The 18,404-nt window shown below is 35.5% G+C and overlaps 1 protein-coding gene across 8 annotated transcripts in view; it reads right to left on the bottom strand.

Moving 5' to 3' along the window:
• Positions 1–4,534: 4,534 nt before the first annotated feature.
• The window catches only part of LOC105212536 (disintegrin and metalloproteinase domain-containing protein 10), a 252,636-nt gene continuing 238,766 nt past the window's right edge, over positions 4,535–18,404 (bottom strand). For 5 of the 8 annotated variants that reach the window (XR_008470303.1, XR_008470301.1, XR_008470302.1 and 2 more), the window contains 8 exons: positions 15,771–16,525; positions 14,296–14,442; positions 14,065–14,225; positions 13,770–14,004; positions 12,652–13,698; positions 12,025–12,592; positions 11,474–11,709; positions 7,710–7,849 (listed from right to left, as the gene is read on the bottom strand). Coding sequence is in view for 2 of the 8 variants with exons in the window: in XM_054226837.1 (XP_054082812.1) it covers positions 7,716–7,849; positions 12,025–12,592; positions 12,652–13,698; positions 13,770–14,004; positions 14,065–14,225; positions 14,296–14,442; positions 15,771–16,525 (3,047 nt within the window). In the remaining 6 variants the exon portion in view is untranslated. Of the gene's footprint in view, positions 7,850–11,473; positions 11,710–12,024; positions 12,593–12,651; positions 13,699–13,769; positions 14,005–14,064; positions 14,226–14,295; positions 14,443–15,770; positions 16,526–18,404 lie in introns of all 8 variants that reach the window. The other 3 variants (XR_008470304.1, XM_054226837.1, XM_054226838.1) reach the window with 3 other exon arrangements.

Below are 18,404 nucleotides of genomic sequence, written 5' to 3' on the forward strand. Positions count from 1 at the left end.
GAAAGGACTGTAGGAGCATGGTTGAAATTGTCTGTGGCCACTGTCTGATGGCAGTACAAGCTTGTAAGATGGAAATGGAGAAACAATAGAGCATCTGTTGGGCACTTGGCTTTCATTGTCAAAACAACGGCTCCAGCATTTGCGGCCCGCACAGTACGAGAATTTGGCAGAGGTATCACTAGTAAAACCACTCAATTTGGTATCTGGTAACAAAACTGGTCTATATGTGAGTTATTTGCCTACCAGACTAACCTAAACTAACCTATATACATATTATTTGGTATGGTGAGTTGAGATGTCGATTCAGACTAAAGTCAATATTGTAAAATGGATGGATTTCTTAATTGGATTTTGATCCATATATGTTCATCAGACACAGCTTATGTATTTTGTTACAACAGAGTCCTGACGCTATTTCGTTCTATGAATTGAATCTTTGCCACCAAGATTCAACTCTGACAGGTCCTATTGCGAGTAACTTAATAAAAGTATTACTTTATATATATGTGGACTTGCCAAGTTCCAAATTTAGACGTATTAACGCCCACAGAACGTTTTGAGGTCTGAGTGATGTATGATACGATAAGTGCTGAAGTAAGTATTATAAGTATAATTTAACACTGTTTGACCGCAATCCGTAGATCGTGTCAGGATTGTTAAGAAACAATAGATCCACTGGATCATACTACAGACCGAGAAACAGTCTAAACAATGGACTCACACCGTCGACGAGGTTTGGAAGAATGCGACAACCGTTCTTTAGGCCTTAAAGGTGATTGAAACGGCTTCCTGCAGTGATCGATGTTGACTATCGTTGCACTTCTTACTTGTATGCTGAATTATTGAGACATTTCGACGCCAAATTGCGGCAAATTTGCGCCGATGTCCAGTTCTGATCCGTGTTCTTCAATTTTTCCAAGCGTCGCTGAGACAAGTGCATTGGGGTACAAACGGACTATGTTCAGAAATAAATCGCTTCCAGATTGATATTGAAGAGCTAGAACATGGAGTTGTTGCAAAGTTTTTTTACAACAGAAAATACTTTTAGGGTCACCTAAAACAAAGCTCTTTCCAATTTTAAAGTAGAATAAGATAACATTTAGTTGCAATATGGGTATCAAACTAAGCAGATTTCGGAAAATTTATTGTTTGAAGTCAATTTGAGAAGTGTTGCCACCTTTTTTTATATACTTACCAAATTTAATTTTTAACAGATTTAAGGGGTTATATACAGTTAGACGGCCGAAAAAAAGTGAATTTTCCAGAATTTTTTCTGAGAAAACTTTTTAATTTATTGATCCAAAACTTTATACACATATTATGGTATCTTTTAACTGTATTTTAAGACTTAGTACTAGTAAAAATATTTATTTGAAAAAGAGCTATAGCTGATCTCCAGCAGCTCCTCTCAAAAAAGATGTTTTGCGGTGACCACTATATCTCGGAACTGGATCATCCGAAATTAAAAAACCAAACAGATTTCGTTAAAATAATGTTAAATCTAGTAATTAATCGAAGGAATAAGCAAAATAAAATTTTTTGACAAAATGGCTGTTTTTCAAAAAAAAAAAAAAAATTGATTCTTCACCGAAATTTCGGCCTTAAATTGTTTATAAAAAAAAAATATTTATCGGAGAGAAAAAATCTACGATTAATTACTAAAAAATATATTTAAGAAGGTCGTGTTAAAATTTGAGACTAATCGGTCTAGCCGTTTTCGAGTAATGTTGGTCACCGACTTTGAAAACACCATTTTGAGAAAAACGCGTTTAAAGTTTGGACCTTGTACTTCCAAGCACTCTGAAACGCCTTTTCAAATTTTTCATTTGCTTGTAACTTTGAAAATATTCACCGAAACGATATGAAATTTTCTGTGTGTATTCTTAAATAGATGTACATTAAGAAAATGAAATAAAAAAAAATAGATTTTATGAAAATTCTAACTGTATATAACCCCTTAAGGCAGATTTCTGTTGGAAATAATTTCGAAAAAAGTTACTAACTTGTTGGTAAATTCAATTCAACCATTTTTTTTTTTAAATAATGATATTTAAATTATTAGTTGTTGTTTTTTGAGTAATCTTAGATATTTATAAATATTTATATATCCCTAACATTAACTATTTGCAAGAAAACACATTCAAATTCATATTTTTCAATATTTATTTTTATAAAATAGTAGTTTTTTATTGTTATCCATTTCATGTTTACGACAAGCTCTTTGCCGCTTGTAATAATTTTGTCTTGGTCTTTGTATGTTCACTAATTATGTTTGTGTTTACTTTGTAATTCTTCAATAGCTCTTAAACAAATATTTATTACATTAACTTGCTTTGTATTTAATACTAGTTTTGCTTTAAATTAATAGTATATCGCTTGTTGTGGTTGTTGTTGTTGCTATTTGAGAAAAGAAAAACTAATATGCACCATAGTTAAATGTGCTTTCTTTTTTGTATTTGTAGTTTTATATTATTTTTCATTTTGAAACAACTCGAACACACACATTCTCGTATTACTGTTTGTTTGTTTGTATGTATGAATTATAATAATTTATGTTCTGACTTTTAACTATGTATATCTTTGCGTTTGCTTACACTTAAACAAAGTTATTTTTTTATAATATTTTTTAGATTTATTTATAATTTTTTATTTGTTTTTTTATTTATGAATTTTCTTTAATACGCACTTAAGGACTAATATGCACTTACTTAGCTTGCATACGCATTCATATTTATTTGCATAGTTTTTTATATTCAAATATATCTCAATTTTGCTTGAGTTATACTATTAAACTTACTAGCTTTAGAGTTCAATATTTACAGTTGTTAGAATATTTTTTTGCATATTTTTTTATAAATTTATTTTTTCGCGATTTGTTTATTTTTTCTTATCTTTTAACATTTTGTAACTTTAAGTTTTACATTTCTTTACACTTTCTTCAGAGTTTTCTCACGCGTTTTGTATTTGTTTGTTCACTTTCGGTGCTAACCTTACTTTATTTGTTTTATACAACTTTCTTTGAGCAGAGTAGTTCAATATTTTTTTCGAAAATTATGCATTTGGGTAGCCAAAAAAATATAAAAGTTTATGGAGCATAAGCAGCTTTATAAGTAATTTAAATTATGTCGAGAATAAAATAAAATAAAATAAGAAAAAATAAATAAAATAAGAAAAAATAAAAAAAATAAAATAAAATAAAATAAAATAAAATAAAATAAAATGAAATAAAATAAAATAAAATAAAATAAAATAAAATAAAATAAAATAAAATAAAATAAAATAAAATAAAATAAAATAAAATAAAATAAAATAAAATAAAATAAAATAAAATAAAATACAATAAAATAAAATAAATTAAAATAAAATAAAATAAAATACTTCAGACGGATATATATAGAGGCATAAAACCGTATATTCCTCAAAAAAAAGGCTTTTAAGCCAATTTGAGTACATAAGTATCAGTACATCATTTCTTATGCACCTCACCTCCTCTTCTATTACTGAAAAGTTTTCGAATAGTCATATTTATTATTAAGGTTTGTATCGCTATTATTCAGTCGGAGAAGTTCTAAGTTATTCTTTTCCAGTCATTAGTGAACATTGTCTGGACAGAAATTGCATTTTTGGACTTAGAAATTACATTGTTGCTCATACCTGAGACAGACATGTAGTACATATTGTAGTATGCTTCAGAAACCATATGTGTATCACCGGTGTTCCGAATTTTGTTTGAAAGCAACTGGTGTTCCGTACTACAATAGAGTTCCAGAAACCATTGAAATTTTGTGGTGTCGCATTGAACACATCGAAAGCTTTAAGCTCTTCTGCCACAATCATATGTTTTCTGATATTTTGACATACAGAAAATAAATTTAATTCAAAATAAGCTGAAATAAAAAAATAAAAAAAAATTTAAAAAATTATGTGAAAAATATGTTGAGAATTAGTAATTATAATGTAAAATATTATTTCAAGATTGCTTGAAGTTATAACTAAGTTAGGATCAATTTTCCTGCCTGTTATTCATAATTATAATTTGCTTGAATTTATTTGCATCAGCTGATGGATGTAAACATAGTACAATACTACATGTGTGTCATTATGCTGGTACATGGTTTCTTGTGCTTTTATTGTCGTACACATTGTAGTACGGAAACCATATGTCTGTCTGAGGCATAAGACAATACCAAAATTGATAGGGTACAAGAAAGGAACTGTCAAATATTTATAAGAATTTAACAAAGCTCTCGCTTACTTTCGCTCATGAACATACAGCTTTCCAACATAAATAACTGAATGAAATTGTAATAATCTTTATTTCCAAAATTCAATATCAAATATTTATCGGTTATCGATAACAATACGAGCAATTTACAAAGCAATGGGTAAGTTGGTAAAAATTCTCTCTTTGAAAAACTCTTTTAAACAAATACAACTTCAAATTGTCTTTATTTAACAGTACAGCAAGCACTCGACCACATTTAAGCATTTTCACAGAAACCAATAAATTGTAAAAAATCAAAAAATTAATACATTCATATAATAAAAGCATATTTATTTACTAGAATATCGGACAGTGTTGAGTTACATAAATTTCAAAATCGGTTAACATAATATGAGTAATCATTTCAATATAGTACGAAATACGAATACAAAGTACTGCGCAACTGCGCCATTTGGTGGGTTTGACTGCATTTATAAAATTTCTTATTATTCAGCGTAAAGTCGTCTAACATGCACGGTCAAATATTATTGAATTTCATATATTTATATTTAAAAAAAATACTAAAAGCACTAATTAATTATCAATATGGGATTCAATACAAATCGCACTTACAATACAAATGCGCTAACATATCCCACATGCATATACTTAACATTTAAAAAGTCTATGAGGTAAACATAAACACACTGATACATATACATATTTATTTTTAACGAACAAACATAAGTGAGTAAAACGTTTACAATATTTGTTCGTAGTGCGGAAATTTGTAAATTGCGCTTGTGTGTATATTTTCGCTGCTACTGCAATGCTTAAAATAGTTTCACACATACTGCACTTAGGCTAAAAACATTTGCAGGTTTTTGACAATAATAAAACACGCATTATAGAAAATCTTTTTGTAGTATTTATGACTTTATATGCTTTAAACAATATTAAAAAATACGTTCGTCTATACATATGTATCTGTATGTAAGTATATATTATAAAAGATAACTAGTTAATACTAAATTAAATTATTTTTAAAATAATGAGGCATTTATGAAAAGAGTTTTAAGAAAAAATTTTATTTTAAAATATTGTAGCAATCTAACAGTTGCTTAATAAACGGTTGTATCAGCGTTTTGGCAGCCAAGGTACTTAGGTAATACAGTGATTTCCGCTTTAGTGACAACATATTGTAACATCTTGGTTTTTCTCTAAATTTACATATAAAATTCCCCGCTTAAGAGCCTCCCCTTAAGTGCCTTTCTCGTGTAAATGCCTACAATTTTTAAGCAACAAATATAAACTTGTTTGCAATTCTCCTCTTTTAAGTGCCTTATAATATTTTTAACATTGAATGCACTGAGAATTGTGAAAAGGAAATTGTTATTAATAACAAATAAATGTGACTTTCATTCTAAAAGAAAAAAATATTAGATCGAAGTATTTGAGAAAATGCTTGGTAAGCACCTCGAGGCACTTAAGGGGCATTCATTTAAACCTTTTCCGCTTAAGTGACTCAAAAGTCTTTGCATGTTAAGAATGGGCACTTAAGCGGGGATTACTGTATTATTTGAATTTTCTTTGCAACTCTACTTCGGGTCTACAGTTAGATTTTTAAAACATTATCATCGATTTTTTTTATTTAAACATATCTAATCTTTATGCTTCTGTTGAAATAAGATTTCTACTAGTTTACATATTTTACACAAATTATGTAAAAAAAAGTAAAATCCAATTTTTTTTTCTTGAAAAAATTATTTGCAATTCTTTCTAGATGTCTACAATTGCTAATTGTAGCACCTTACAATATTAAAAAAAAACATGTTTCAGACATAGTGGAAAAGCTCTAGTTAATTTAAAACTAACTTTTAAAAATTCCAAGATTGATGAAATTTAATTGTAATTAATAAAATGTTTAATATTTTTTTTTTTAATAATTAATGAAATTTTTATGAAAAGTTTTTTCAAATATCAAAATTTTTAATTAATTTATTTCAACAAACCATGTACCAAATCTGCTGGTTTCGCACAAATTTTTATTTTCATACATTTTTATTTCAACAAAAGTTAAGCCTATAAAAAATATTTCTCAGTACAAATTTGCTTTCCATTTCTCACGTTTCCTTAAGCTTTTACTATAAAAATCAATATTTTAATACATTTGTGATGCCAATAAAATTTTAATTTTTGAAAATCTGAAAATTTCTAACATTTAAATTAGTTTTTATGGGTAATACTTTGGTTGCCACACAATCAAACACAACTCATACCCAAGGTGTATAGAAGAGAAGGTGACGCCACTATAATTTCAGAAAATTTGTTGTTACGTAGTTTCGAATATTTAAATTAGCAAATATATAAGAAAAGAGTTGACGTACGCAGCATTTTATTACTAATTAAAATTTTTTAGAAAGTGAATGAATACAAATTGGAATTTTTTTTAAATAATTTTCAATTGAAATTTTTGAATACCAATTTTCATTAAAAGTTTTTTTAGAAAGTTAATTAATTTGAATTGTAATTTTTCAAAACTAATTTTCATTTAAAATTTTTTATAAATTTTCTCAATTAAAATTTTACAAAAATAATTTTCATTTAAAAATTTTAAAAAATAATTTTCATCTAAAATTAAAAAAAAAAAAAACAAATACAAAAAGCGTATGCATATTATTTTACATAAATCTGGCAATGCAATTACGCCACAAATTGGCACGTGTCGTCACCTTGTATTCCATGCACCTTAGCTCACACCTATACTTAGTAGTATTGCCTTTTAAATAGCTATTGTTTTTGTATGTTTTATCGGTGATGTATAATTAAATTTATGTCTACAGTTTTTTTGTTATTCATCAATATGCTTTATAGTCTTTTTGACGTGCTTGCGTTTGGTTGCCACGCGTCTCTTTCAACACTCACATTACTTACTATTCTTCTTTAACAGCTTACTTGTAATTGTATGCACAAAATATCAATTTGTTGTTGTTATTTTTATAAATTTACATTTTAAATTGTATTAACTATATATCATTTAGTATCATGCCTTTTTCGTTTATCGCAATTCAAATAACTTCGAAATTCACATTTTTACCTATACTTTTACACAATTTTTCACTTTTTCACTATTTACTTTAGTTTGCTTACTTTAAATTAATTATTTCATATTTCTTTTCATTTCTTTTTTGATTATTTTTATGTACTTTTTTTGTGTATTTTGTATATCAATTAATTTAAAAAATATATATTTATATGTATGTATGTATGTATGTATTTTATTTACGTTTTTTGTTGATTTCTTTGTTTTCTTTGCATTTTTTAATTTTTATTTTTAAATTTTAATATTTTTTTAACCTTTTCTTTGTTTTTTTTTTTATATAATAATAATTAGCGTAAAAAGTACATTTACATTTAATTTGAGTTCATTTGATTTTTGTGTTGTTTCTGCAGTGGTTTTTGTTGCTGTTGATTTTTGCTGCTGCTGCTCTGCTGACTGCCGTTGCTGCTGTCAAACTTTGCTGTTGGGTGGGCGTGTGGTCGCCTCATACGCCCCCCGTCCCAGCGCGGCATAAGCATCGGCATACAGCTCGGGATTATGCAGCGATGGCGGCCGATTATAACTTGCTGGTTGCGGAGCGACGGCTGTGCAGTAAAGTTAAAAGAAGAAGAAGAAAAATTAGAATAAATATTATTAATTATAAAAAAATTAGTAAATCATTACAAAAATTGTTTTTTAATTATAAAAAAATATATATAACTTCGCATACATACATACATTGCTGTTAGTAAAATGAGTTGGTTGCTTGTTTTGAATTTATGGCACGCACCAAAATTTCGATATATCTTGCAATTTCAAGGCATCAATTGACTTTATAAATTCCTAACTTACTCTAAATTCTATTTAAATTAAAATTATTAAATAAAATATTAAATATTAGTATAACTCTTTGTATACTTTCAACTTCATTGGTGTCCTTTAGTCCCAAAGACAAGTATTCAAAAAATTAAAACCTCAATTTTGTAAGGCTACCGAAAAAATATTTCATATTACGTTATTCTATTTAGCTAAGTATTCTAATGTACGCAGACCAATTTAACAATGAAATAAGTTAGGAAGGACTAAGTTCGGTTGTGACCGAACATTTTTTACTCTCGCAATTTATTTAGTTAATATTATATAATATTTGACCCACATATTCGTCATATATATGGTATAAAATATGGTATAAAATCCAATGAAATTTGGAAACCCTAATATTAGGTTAGAAACACCGAGGTCCTCATGTTCGATACATCTGGCCTTGAAAATTTATGGTTCGATTTCGACGATTTTTCGAAGGGCGATACCACATTATAAATGTAGTATTTGTGCAAAGTTCTGTTCCGATATCTTCACTAGTGCGTACTTTATATATTGTAAAGTAAACGGTTCAGATCGACTTCAAAGTTCTGGTATATGGGAAGTAGGCGTGGTTGTGAACCGCTTTGGCCTATTTTCACAACTTATCATTGGGATGCAAGGGAAATATTACAAACCGAATTTCATTGAAATTGGTCGATTAGTTTCGGAGATATGGGTTTGACCCATAAGTGGGCGGAACCACGCCCATTTAATATTTTGTATACCATTTTGAGAGCAGCTCTCCTGTACCTTCTTTATAATGAAATTTAAGGTTTCTATTTGTTCCTTACTGAATTAAAGCAATTTTAGTAGTTTTTGGCGTAATCTTTGTATGGGAGGTGGGCGTGGTTATAATTCGATTTCCTCCATTTTTGGACTATATAAGGAAATGCCTGAAAACTCCGACTTCTGATGTAGCTTCAGTAGTTTGTGAGATATGTACCAAAAACTTAGTAAGCGGCGGGGCCACCCCCACTTTCCCAAAAAATTTACTTCCAAATATGCCCCTCCCTAGAAAAATCGTTTGTATCAAATTTTACTTCCATATCTTTTTTTATGCTATGGATTATAGCTCTTTTTGTGTTTTCGGTTATCGCCATTTTGTGGGCGTGGCAGTGGTCTGATTCCGCCTATATTCGAACTTAATCTTCTTATGGTGTCTAGGAACACATGTTCCATGTTTCATTAAGATATCTCAATTTTTACTCAAGTTACAGCTTGCACGGACGGACGGAGGGACAGACAGACATTCGGATTTCAACTCCACTCTTCACCCTGATCATTTTGATATACATATATAACCTTATATCTAACTCGTTTAGTTTTAGGACTTACAATTAACCGTTATGTGGACAAAACCATAATACTCTCTTAGCAACTTTTGTTGCGAGAGTATAAAAATACTAATGAGAATTTGCCCAACATAATTCAGAACGATACTGTTAGTCCTAATGTCATACATATCCGTGTTGGCCTTCACCAAATCCTAACCAAATTGTGCGATAATATCGCATGATCCGAGTAGAAATAATTTTTTGTTTGACAGATCTCGTGTGGCATTTCATAGACTTACGCCTGAACAACGGTTACAAGTTGACTTTATTACGAAAATTCACGTTATGTAAAGAATGTGTTTCGCGCTATCTTGAGACCCAGCATTCATTATTGGGTAATATTCGACCGAATAGACCACGACCAGTGTGGTTTGTGGGCCGGTGGAATCATTGGTCCATATTTCTTTAAAAATGATACCGGTGAGAACGTACCCATCAATGGCGACCGTGATAACCGACTATTTGATATCTGAAATTGAAGCTCATGCTCTCGACGACATTTGGTTTCAACAAGACGGCGCCACTTCCAATACATTAGATCAATCAATGGATATATTGAGAGAAAACATAGGTGAATAGATAATTTCATGTTTTGGGCGGTTCGATTGGCCACTAAGATCGTGTAAAGTCTACAGTCTATGCGGACAATTCCGCTTCGATTCAGGCCCTTGAACGAAACATCTCGCGTATCATTCGCAAGTTACCAGTCGAAATGCTCGAACGAGTCATCGAAAATTGGACTCAACGGATGGCAAAAAAAAAACCAATAAACGACGTCGTCCTAATCCAAGAGCCGTGGCTGAGTAGCAACGGCTTATCGGGATTAAGGTCGAAGAGCCACAGGCTACTGACGGCCAGTTGTGCAGGTAAAATTAGAGTTTGCTTGCTAGTCCGTAATGAACTTAAAAGTTTTCCTTTTATCCAATTTCAGCAAGGTGGACGTCGTGACCATCAACTCTGACAAGTTTCGGGCTACATGCCGCACGACGATAAGGTGCTGAGAAACGCTCTCTTGGAGGTCAAGCGTAGGAAAGTCAACGTCGTAATTGGCTCGGACTCCAATGCAAGACACACAGTCTGGGGAATTATATGCAACCGGGTTTGTGACTGCGGGTAGGGACTGCCTTACTATAGTATCTAGAGATCTATCTATGATCTCGGAATGAAAAGTTCTTAACGATCCCTCATTTTCGGATCTTAGGTGTATTACTTTTCAATTGGACAGAACTTGTCCTGTCCGTAAACCCTCTACGAACTTTAGGAACACTAATTGGGATCTATATTTTAGGAAGCTTTACCGGTCGCGCCCCTAAAAGACCCAGTTCTCTTCGCCAGGGCGATTGATGAGTGTGTCAAGGTTTTCTGCTCTGGGTGTAGGATGGCCCTTGAAAGCTCCTGTCCTCTGAGATCTTAGAAAGGCAAAAGGAAACCTCTTTGGTGTACGCAGGAGCTTTCGGAGTTCCGATCTTCAAGTCAAAAATTTCTTGGAATTCTTCTCTGATACTGTCAACTATTGCTTATGGCAGTGTAGAGGGTGGTACCAACTTTAATATATGTATATTCCCACTCATTCATTAAATTATAATTAATTATAAGAAATAATTCGTTTATGTATTTAAGTATATATGACTGACTACTGGCGTGCACATACAATCACAATAAATTAGTTTTTTGTTAGTACATTTAAATATTAAAGAAAAAATAATTATAGTAATTAATAGCTAAAATAAACTTAGTGAATTTATTATTATTTTTTCATTCATAGTTGTATACAAAACCAAACGCTGGTACATGCTGAAACAAAACAACAACATTGAATAATAAAACAACAAAATATATGCTTGCAAGAAAACTACACTATTCAATTTGTATCGAATACAACAACAAAAGAGAAAAAACTAAAACAACAACAAAAAAAGAAAATGCAAAAACGCTTCTTGCAGTTAATAAAAAAAAGTGGCACAAAAGCTGAAGTAGTGAAAGAGTTAATGAAAATAGACTGTAAGGGAGATTCGGAAATGTGTGTCATACCAATTTGGTGAGAGTGAGTACGTGGTAAGCTAACTATATGGAGCACTTGTTGTGGTTGTGGAGATCTGTGGGTACACGTACTATATGGGTTCAGTAAACGACCTTGCGGGGTTTTTTGGCGACGGCCTGCTGTGCGCGCTGCGGCGACTCTTTGGAAGAGCGCCGTGCAGCGGCAGCCGAAGAGGTGTGTGCGGCTGGATTGCGGGATTTATTTCGTTTGACGGCTGGTGCTGTGTCTGATGATTAACAAAATTTGTTGGTTTTTGTTTTTGTTTGTTTGGAATGGTGTTGAAAGAAAGAAAATTAAATTAAATTAATAAAATAAAATCAGTTAAATAAATAATAGAAAAAAAAGAAATTTTGAAAATTGTTGTTTTTGTGCGCAAAAAATCAACAGACATTTAAAACGCGCGCACGCAATAACAATATTGAAAACATATAAACAGAAACTAAAGTATGCAAAAACTTGCACTGTAACTAAAACTACGCGCGTCGCTTCTTTAGCGCGCTCGAGCGTTTTGCCTTTTGTGCCGCTGGCGGCGGAAACACACCTTTCGGCGGCGCATAATATGCTTGCGACAATGTAGCCTGCACTTGTTGTTGTTGTTGCTGTAGTTGTTGTGCTTGTACCGCGCCGGTTGGCGGCAGTGGCAGCGGCATTTGCTGGCGTGCTATCACACCAGCGCTAGGCCCGCCACCACTACCACCGCTAACTAATAGCGCGCCATTGGGCACACCCCCAACACCACCACCACCGCCGCTGACACCAGTGGCGACAAGGCCCGGTGGTGGCACATCTGCATACCCGCCATGTGTTGTGCTGCGTGTACCGCTCGTGGGGCGCGTTGACGGCCGCGAGCCACGTCCATTAGCCGGCGTACGCCCACTTGCTGCTGCAGCCGGGGCACCACTTGCCGATGTACGCCCTCCGGCGTGATGATGATTGTGTTGTGGGCCACCGGTAGGTAGCGGCACCACAGAGTGACCACCCTGGTGGCGATCCCAATGATGTGGATGCGCGCTGCGATGATGACTGCTAGGCGCCGCGCTGCCGCGTTGTTCGTGCGCAGGCGGTGGTATGCTGCGTGGACCGGCACCGCGTCCCTGGTGATGGCGCTGCTGTGAAAAGAAATTTACATAAGTGAAAGTGTGACAAAGTATAAATTCTACGCACTCACCATGCGGCGTAGCGTGTTCATGGGCGCGCGTAACGTTTCGCTTATGCGACGCGCACGTCGCTTCTTCGGGTTTGAGCTGGGCGTGTGCACAGCGCAGCACTTAATGAAAATGCCCATCACAATGATGAAGCCCACACCCATTATAACCACATAGTACCAGTACTCGGTGATCCACTGTGCCACAGTCAGTAAAGTCTCACGATTCAGCAATAAATTCTTCAGCCGCACCAGCGGTCCGTCTGCGTCAACGGCGCGACATTTGAGAAATACATCACAATAACCCTGGAAGTTATCGCACGGTGAACCAGGTCGTAGATTGATGCCACCCTCTGGCAGTCCAAATTTATGCGCAAATTCACTAGTGCTGCGACATGTGCCACTATCATTGCCATTCTGGCAGGCGAGTTCGCACAGTCGACGCTTGTCGACATGCGGCACCGCTTGCGACGTGAGGAAACACTCGGTCATATTCCACAGCAGACAAATGCTACCCGAACATTCACCGCGTATGCAGAGCGCAGTGCCGTTGTTGCATTTGGTTTTATCGTCACGCGGCTTCGGCTCCGGACACTCGGCAGTGGTGCCATTGCATGTGCTCGACCAGGAACATTCCGTCTCCTCTTTGCACTTCTGATGATTGTTCGATGGCACAAACTGGCATGAGTTCGACAGACAACAAGGACCCTGTGATGGCGAGCATTCCGTTTTAGCGCGACGCGTGCAACCCTTTGCGGAGCTGTTCATCGAGAGGTCATATTCGCTGATGATGCGTGGATAACAGCAGATGTCCTTGCATTCCTCCTCGTTAAATCCACAATCGCATTCCTCGCCCGATTCGACGATCTTGTTGCCACAGAAAGCACCCTCAGATACCTTGAAGCAGTCACGTTTCGTGTTGCCGACCAAAACATCGAGCACATTCGAGATATTACGTATGGAACAAGGTGAGAATTTTGAATTGTTCGGTCGATCGCCAGAGGTCGCACTAGCAAACATAATATAGTTACCGTTGAGACCACCGGGACGACATTCCAATGGGTAGTCGTGCTGTGAATGTGTTAATAATTTCATTAAATTGGGGTTCAAAGAACATCAGAAGACATGCAACTGTTACTCACCGGTGATCCGAAATTGTGTCCGATCTCGTGCGCCAGCGTCAGTTGTGACACCTTCGGCGGCACACGACTATTATAGTTAACGAATGTTATGATACCCGTATTTAATGAGCGTTTTGTGCTTTGATATTGGCCACCGACAGTTTCGGTGTAAGTCTTGAATTTCTCACAAATGCCACCCGAAGCACCAGAGGCGCTGGCTACCCAAGCTAAGCCCAGCGTACCACCGGTAAAGTCTCTGCGTAAGACAATTATAAATATTACTTATGTCTCTACCTTCAGACGGTTCTCTACTCACCTATAAGTGAACACATAGGCTAGACAAAAGTCTGAGTGATCCTCCAGTGAATGCAAATTCAAAAAGTTCGACACATCCATGTGCTCATTGCAGAAGGCATTGTGCGGACCGTTGTATGAATTGCGACAAGCGGAGTCGTCATCGATTTTTATGCGTTGCACCTGTGAATTGATGTTGGTAAGAAAATAATAGATTTTATATAATTTTTTAGTTCGCTTTCTCAAAACTAACCTCAAATCGTATATTGCGGTGTTCGCTACGTCCATCGAATTTCGTATTACGATAAATATAATTTACGGCAGTTACATGATGTGCGATTAATGAAGTGATCTCCTCACGTGTCTTTACGTCAATCTCATATTTACGGCCACGGTCATGCTGTAAGTTTCAGAAAATTCAAATTAATTTGATGAAATTAAGAAACAAGTATATAACTTGGAAATAAAAGCACACTTATGTGTCTGATCTAAAAATATTGGAGGTCTCTAGAAGTATTCAGTTGGAAAACTTAGACGAGATATATTTGTATCTGGTAATTGTAAAGCCGTCTGATCTCAATCCTTCTTAATAGAACTGGAAGTGTAGTACTAGACCATCAAAGAACATACGATAGCCGGATCTACGTAAACGGGATAGGACCCGATTTTTAACCGATTACGGACTGTCAACTACTTAATCGGAACGGACTCTAATTTGTATCCGGTTCCGGACTGGCAACTAGGCTGTATTCCTAAGGATTTACAATAACAACAACAATATTGTCAAAGATACCCTTTTAAAGAAACAAATGTAGCTTACGGCTGCCGTGGTTTAAATCCACAGAGTACCACCACCACTAGGCGGTTCGATCCCACTTACCGATATCATAAAACATTATTTCTGTTAGAGAGCTCCTGATTTTGAATTTTGGCACACCAGGATGACTTCTTCGAAAAAAGAGAAGTCGATTTATTAATATCCATGAATCGTTTGATGGCGCCTTAGAACTCTTAAGATCTTTCATTTGTAGAACAACATCAATATAAGCAGAAGGTCGACCAGGAATCCAATATAAATGGGTTCCTAATTGTTTGTTAAGATTCGTTTCGTCCTAACCTCGTTACAACTAATAATTATCTCTTCCTTGTATAATACGGTACTAATATAGGAGTTTTGGAAGGAAAGTGGGAGTAAAATATGTACGGGTTCCAGTAGGAAGTAGAAAAACCCAGGTTTTTGTACATTATAGAACTGTGCTTTCGGACGTTTTATTGATTTAAGTCGGGCAGTATAGTAAGAAATCAGTATAAAATCATTGTGGTCTTCTTTTGTTCTAACGTCAAAGTATTTAACAATTTAAGAAAACGGATGAACAGTTTTAGCTCGGTAATGTTGAATGTTAGAATTCTCTTTTATGTTAGAGCATTCCGTTTCTCGGAACATAAATTGCAAATGCTGTGGCTACCGTTTTGCTATTGAAATTTAAAAATCAAATCGCCTTGAGATTGCATTCCCCATAAACCCAACTCTATGCTGACTCCAAATCGTTGAGGTGTTCTTACATGGTCTAAGAGTACAGAAAACAAACTCCATTACAATTCCTCAATTGAGACCTACATGTCGTTTCATATACACAGCAACTAAATTTTGTTGTCACAAATTTACATATCTTTAGACCTGTCGAGTCTGTTCTGCAAAGTAAGAATGTATGTCTATTTTCTACTTACATCAGCAATTCCTTCGCGTATGTGCCGCCAAATCAACGGATCCGTTTGTATGTACAGCGAACAGGTATTCTTGTTCTCATTCGGATTAGCGGCGGTAGCGCGACGCACACGTTCATGCACTTTCGCATGCCATTCGTTACGATCCATGTTTTGCGGCGTATACTTGCGCCCTGTTTCCGGGTCATAAAATGCGCCAGAGTAGCCACTACCGCTACCGCTGCCGCTGCCACTTGGCAGGCCATAAATATCATCGGCTTGCGCTTTAGGCGCAAATGGCCGCCACGCGTCAGCGTCGTCATCGAAGCGAAAATTCGCCGCTTTCGAGTATTTTTGATAAGGATATTTGAAGTCATCGTCGCCAATGTTGCTGGCGCTGGCGGCATCCTTGGCTGTCTTTGAGTTACCGCCCGCTGTTGGCAACGTCGACGACGTGGTCGTTGAGGCTGCTGTGGGACTTGAGTATTTTTTCGGTGGACGCTGTTGCGGGTTCGCTCCGCCTGTTGCTGTTGCTGATGTGGCAGTGGGTTTTTTATGCTTCTTGCCCGTAGCTTGTGCAGCATTATCTCCAGTTTGTTCAGTTGCATCTTGCGTTTGTGTCAGGCGCGCGCTATTCGGTTTGATTAATTTGTGCTGTTGCTTTTGTTGGCTTACGTCATCCTTCGACATCGGTTCGGGCAACTCTTCAACGGCAGAATTTTGTATGCTCTCCATCCATTGGGAAACCTCCTCGGTAATGCCACAACCAGCAGCATGTCCTGTGAATTACGAAACGAGAAAAGAAACAAGAAAAGGGAATGTTTATTAGAACTGATGGATTCTAGGATTTAGTGTGTAAAAATAGAAGAAAATATGGCAAGTGAGATGATAAATTTATGGAGGATAGTAATATACGGATTTTTGCAGCTTTGCGTGATCCTGAAGAGGCGAAATTTAAATAGACAGATTTTTATTTTTTTAAGCTTCTTGTAAGTCACAGGTAACTTGGTACTCGTTGCAGATAAACAGTTTTAACACTATTTGATAGTACATATTAAACATTATATAACGATTATTGAGTTGAGTTAATGACTTGAGTTAGTGTGTTGACTTTGATACAAGAGAGTTTGTGGATACATCATGAAAGTGGTACAAAAGCATTATTCAGTTTGGTTTGGTATTCAAATTGTGGAAAAAAATATTACTTTTATGTATGACTCTAGTGGCAAATTATTGTTAAAATTGCTTGAAAAATTTGTTCTTTGCAGTGTCTTCCAGGCAGAAGTGGCATCAAGGTAGCAGAAGATAGACTGGACCTTAGTGTGATCTGTCACTCCCTCAGCAGATCAACAATACTAGTTTTGAAATCGATGACAGTGCGCTCCAGGCAAGTTAAGGAGTGTTCAACCTTACCAATAGCTTCTAGCTACTTTGCAATCCGACTTTTGTGGGTACCCTGTCACCACGGGATCGCTGGAAACTGCCCAGCGGACAAGCTGCCAAGAGAGAACACTTTAGCATCAATAACACCGGAATGGGGGCGTGTTGGCCGTCCATGGTCCACTTGCACTGAAGTGCTGGACTTACAGGCATCGCATGAGCTCACCACGGGCTGGACAACAACCAGTGGAGCGTAAAAAGCCATTCGAACTGCTTTCTCTTAGCAAGATCGATCCCGGCGCTACCATATGTGTGCTTACTGGGCATTGTCCGATAGATACACGTGCGGTGAAAGTAGGGAACTTGGTAGATGCAAGTTACCAAAGCTGTTTGGAGGAAGGTGTATTAGCATTTCCTCCTCTAATGGCCATCATTTACCAGACTGAGATCGAAAAGGAACATAGCGAATTGGCTAGATTACAAAAGCCTACTCAAGAATTTTGTTATAGATTCCATGCGCTTTGTCGAATCGTGGGGGTCTTTCTGATCCATTAGGAGCTTTTTGGTATCACAAAGGCCATTGCTCATTACTGTCCAACTGAGATCTTCTGCATATGCAGATATCTGCTTAATAACCTAACCGTCACTTTTATCATCATTTTACAATTATTACAACGACCTGCTGTAATGTAACCATATATACGATAAGAAAGACTTAACCTACATACATGTAATAAATACCCATCAGTATGAATTTTTACCGCAGCATTTAAATAACAAAATAAAAGAAAACCATATGAAATAGCCAAAAGCTAAAAATCAGTATTCCCTCAACTGAGACAAGCCACCGTATGCAGAGGCAGAAAGCTTTAAATGCCACAATATAGTAGGAAAACCAAGAAAAGACCGACCGAAAACCCTACACCACTACATTTGCATGGGATTAATATGTGTGTAAATACTTAATTAAGCATTTCATTAAACCACACCGTTAAGCGGGCTGGCTGACTGGCTGGCAAGCTGCCGAGTTGCTGCTTCTTATGATTTTTAATGTACGACAATTATCCTTACCAAAGCTGAAGAACAACAAAAACATGGTGAGGCGATGTTGTATATGAATATACACATACATATATGTAGGTATATTTATAGGCAACTGAAGGATGTGAGAATAACTGTATATGTTTGTCTGTGTCTGAGCTGTGCAAGTGCATTGTAGTTAATGATAGCGAGCCGAATCTCGGCAGCAAACAAATAAGCGAAAGGATTTTAAGGTAA

This window comes from Zeugodacus cucurbitae, chromosome 3, assembly GCF_028554725.1.
Source record: "Zeugodacus cucurbitae isolate PBARC_wt_2022May chromosome 3, idZeuCucr1.2, whole genome shotgun sequence".
NCBI classification, from domain to species: Eukaryota; Metazoa; Arthropoda; class Insecta; order Diptera; family Tephritidae; genus Zeugodacus; species Zeugodacus cucurbitae.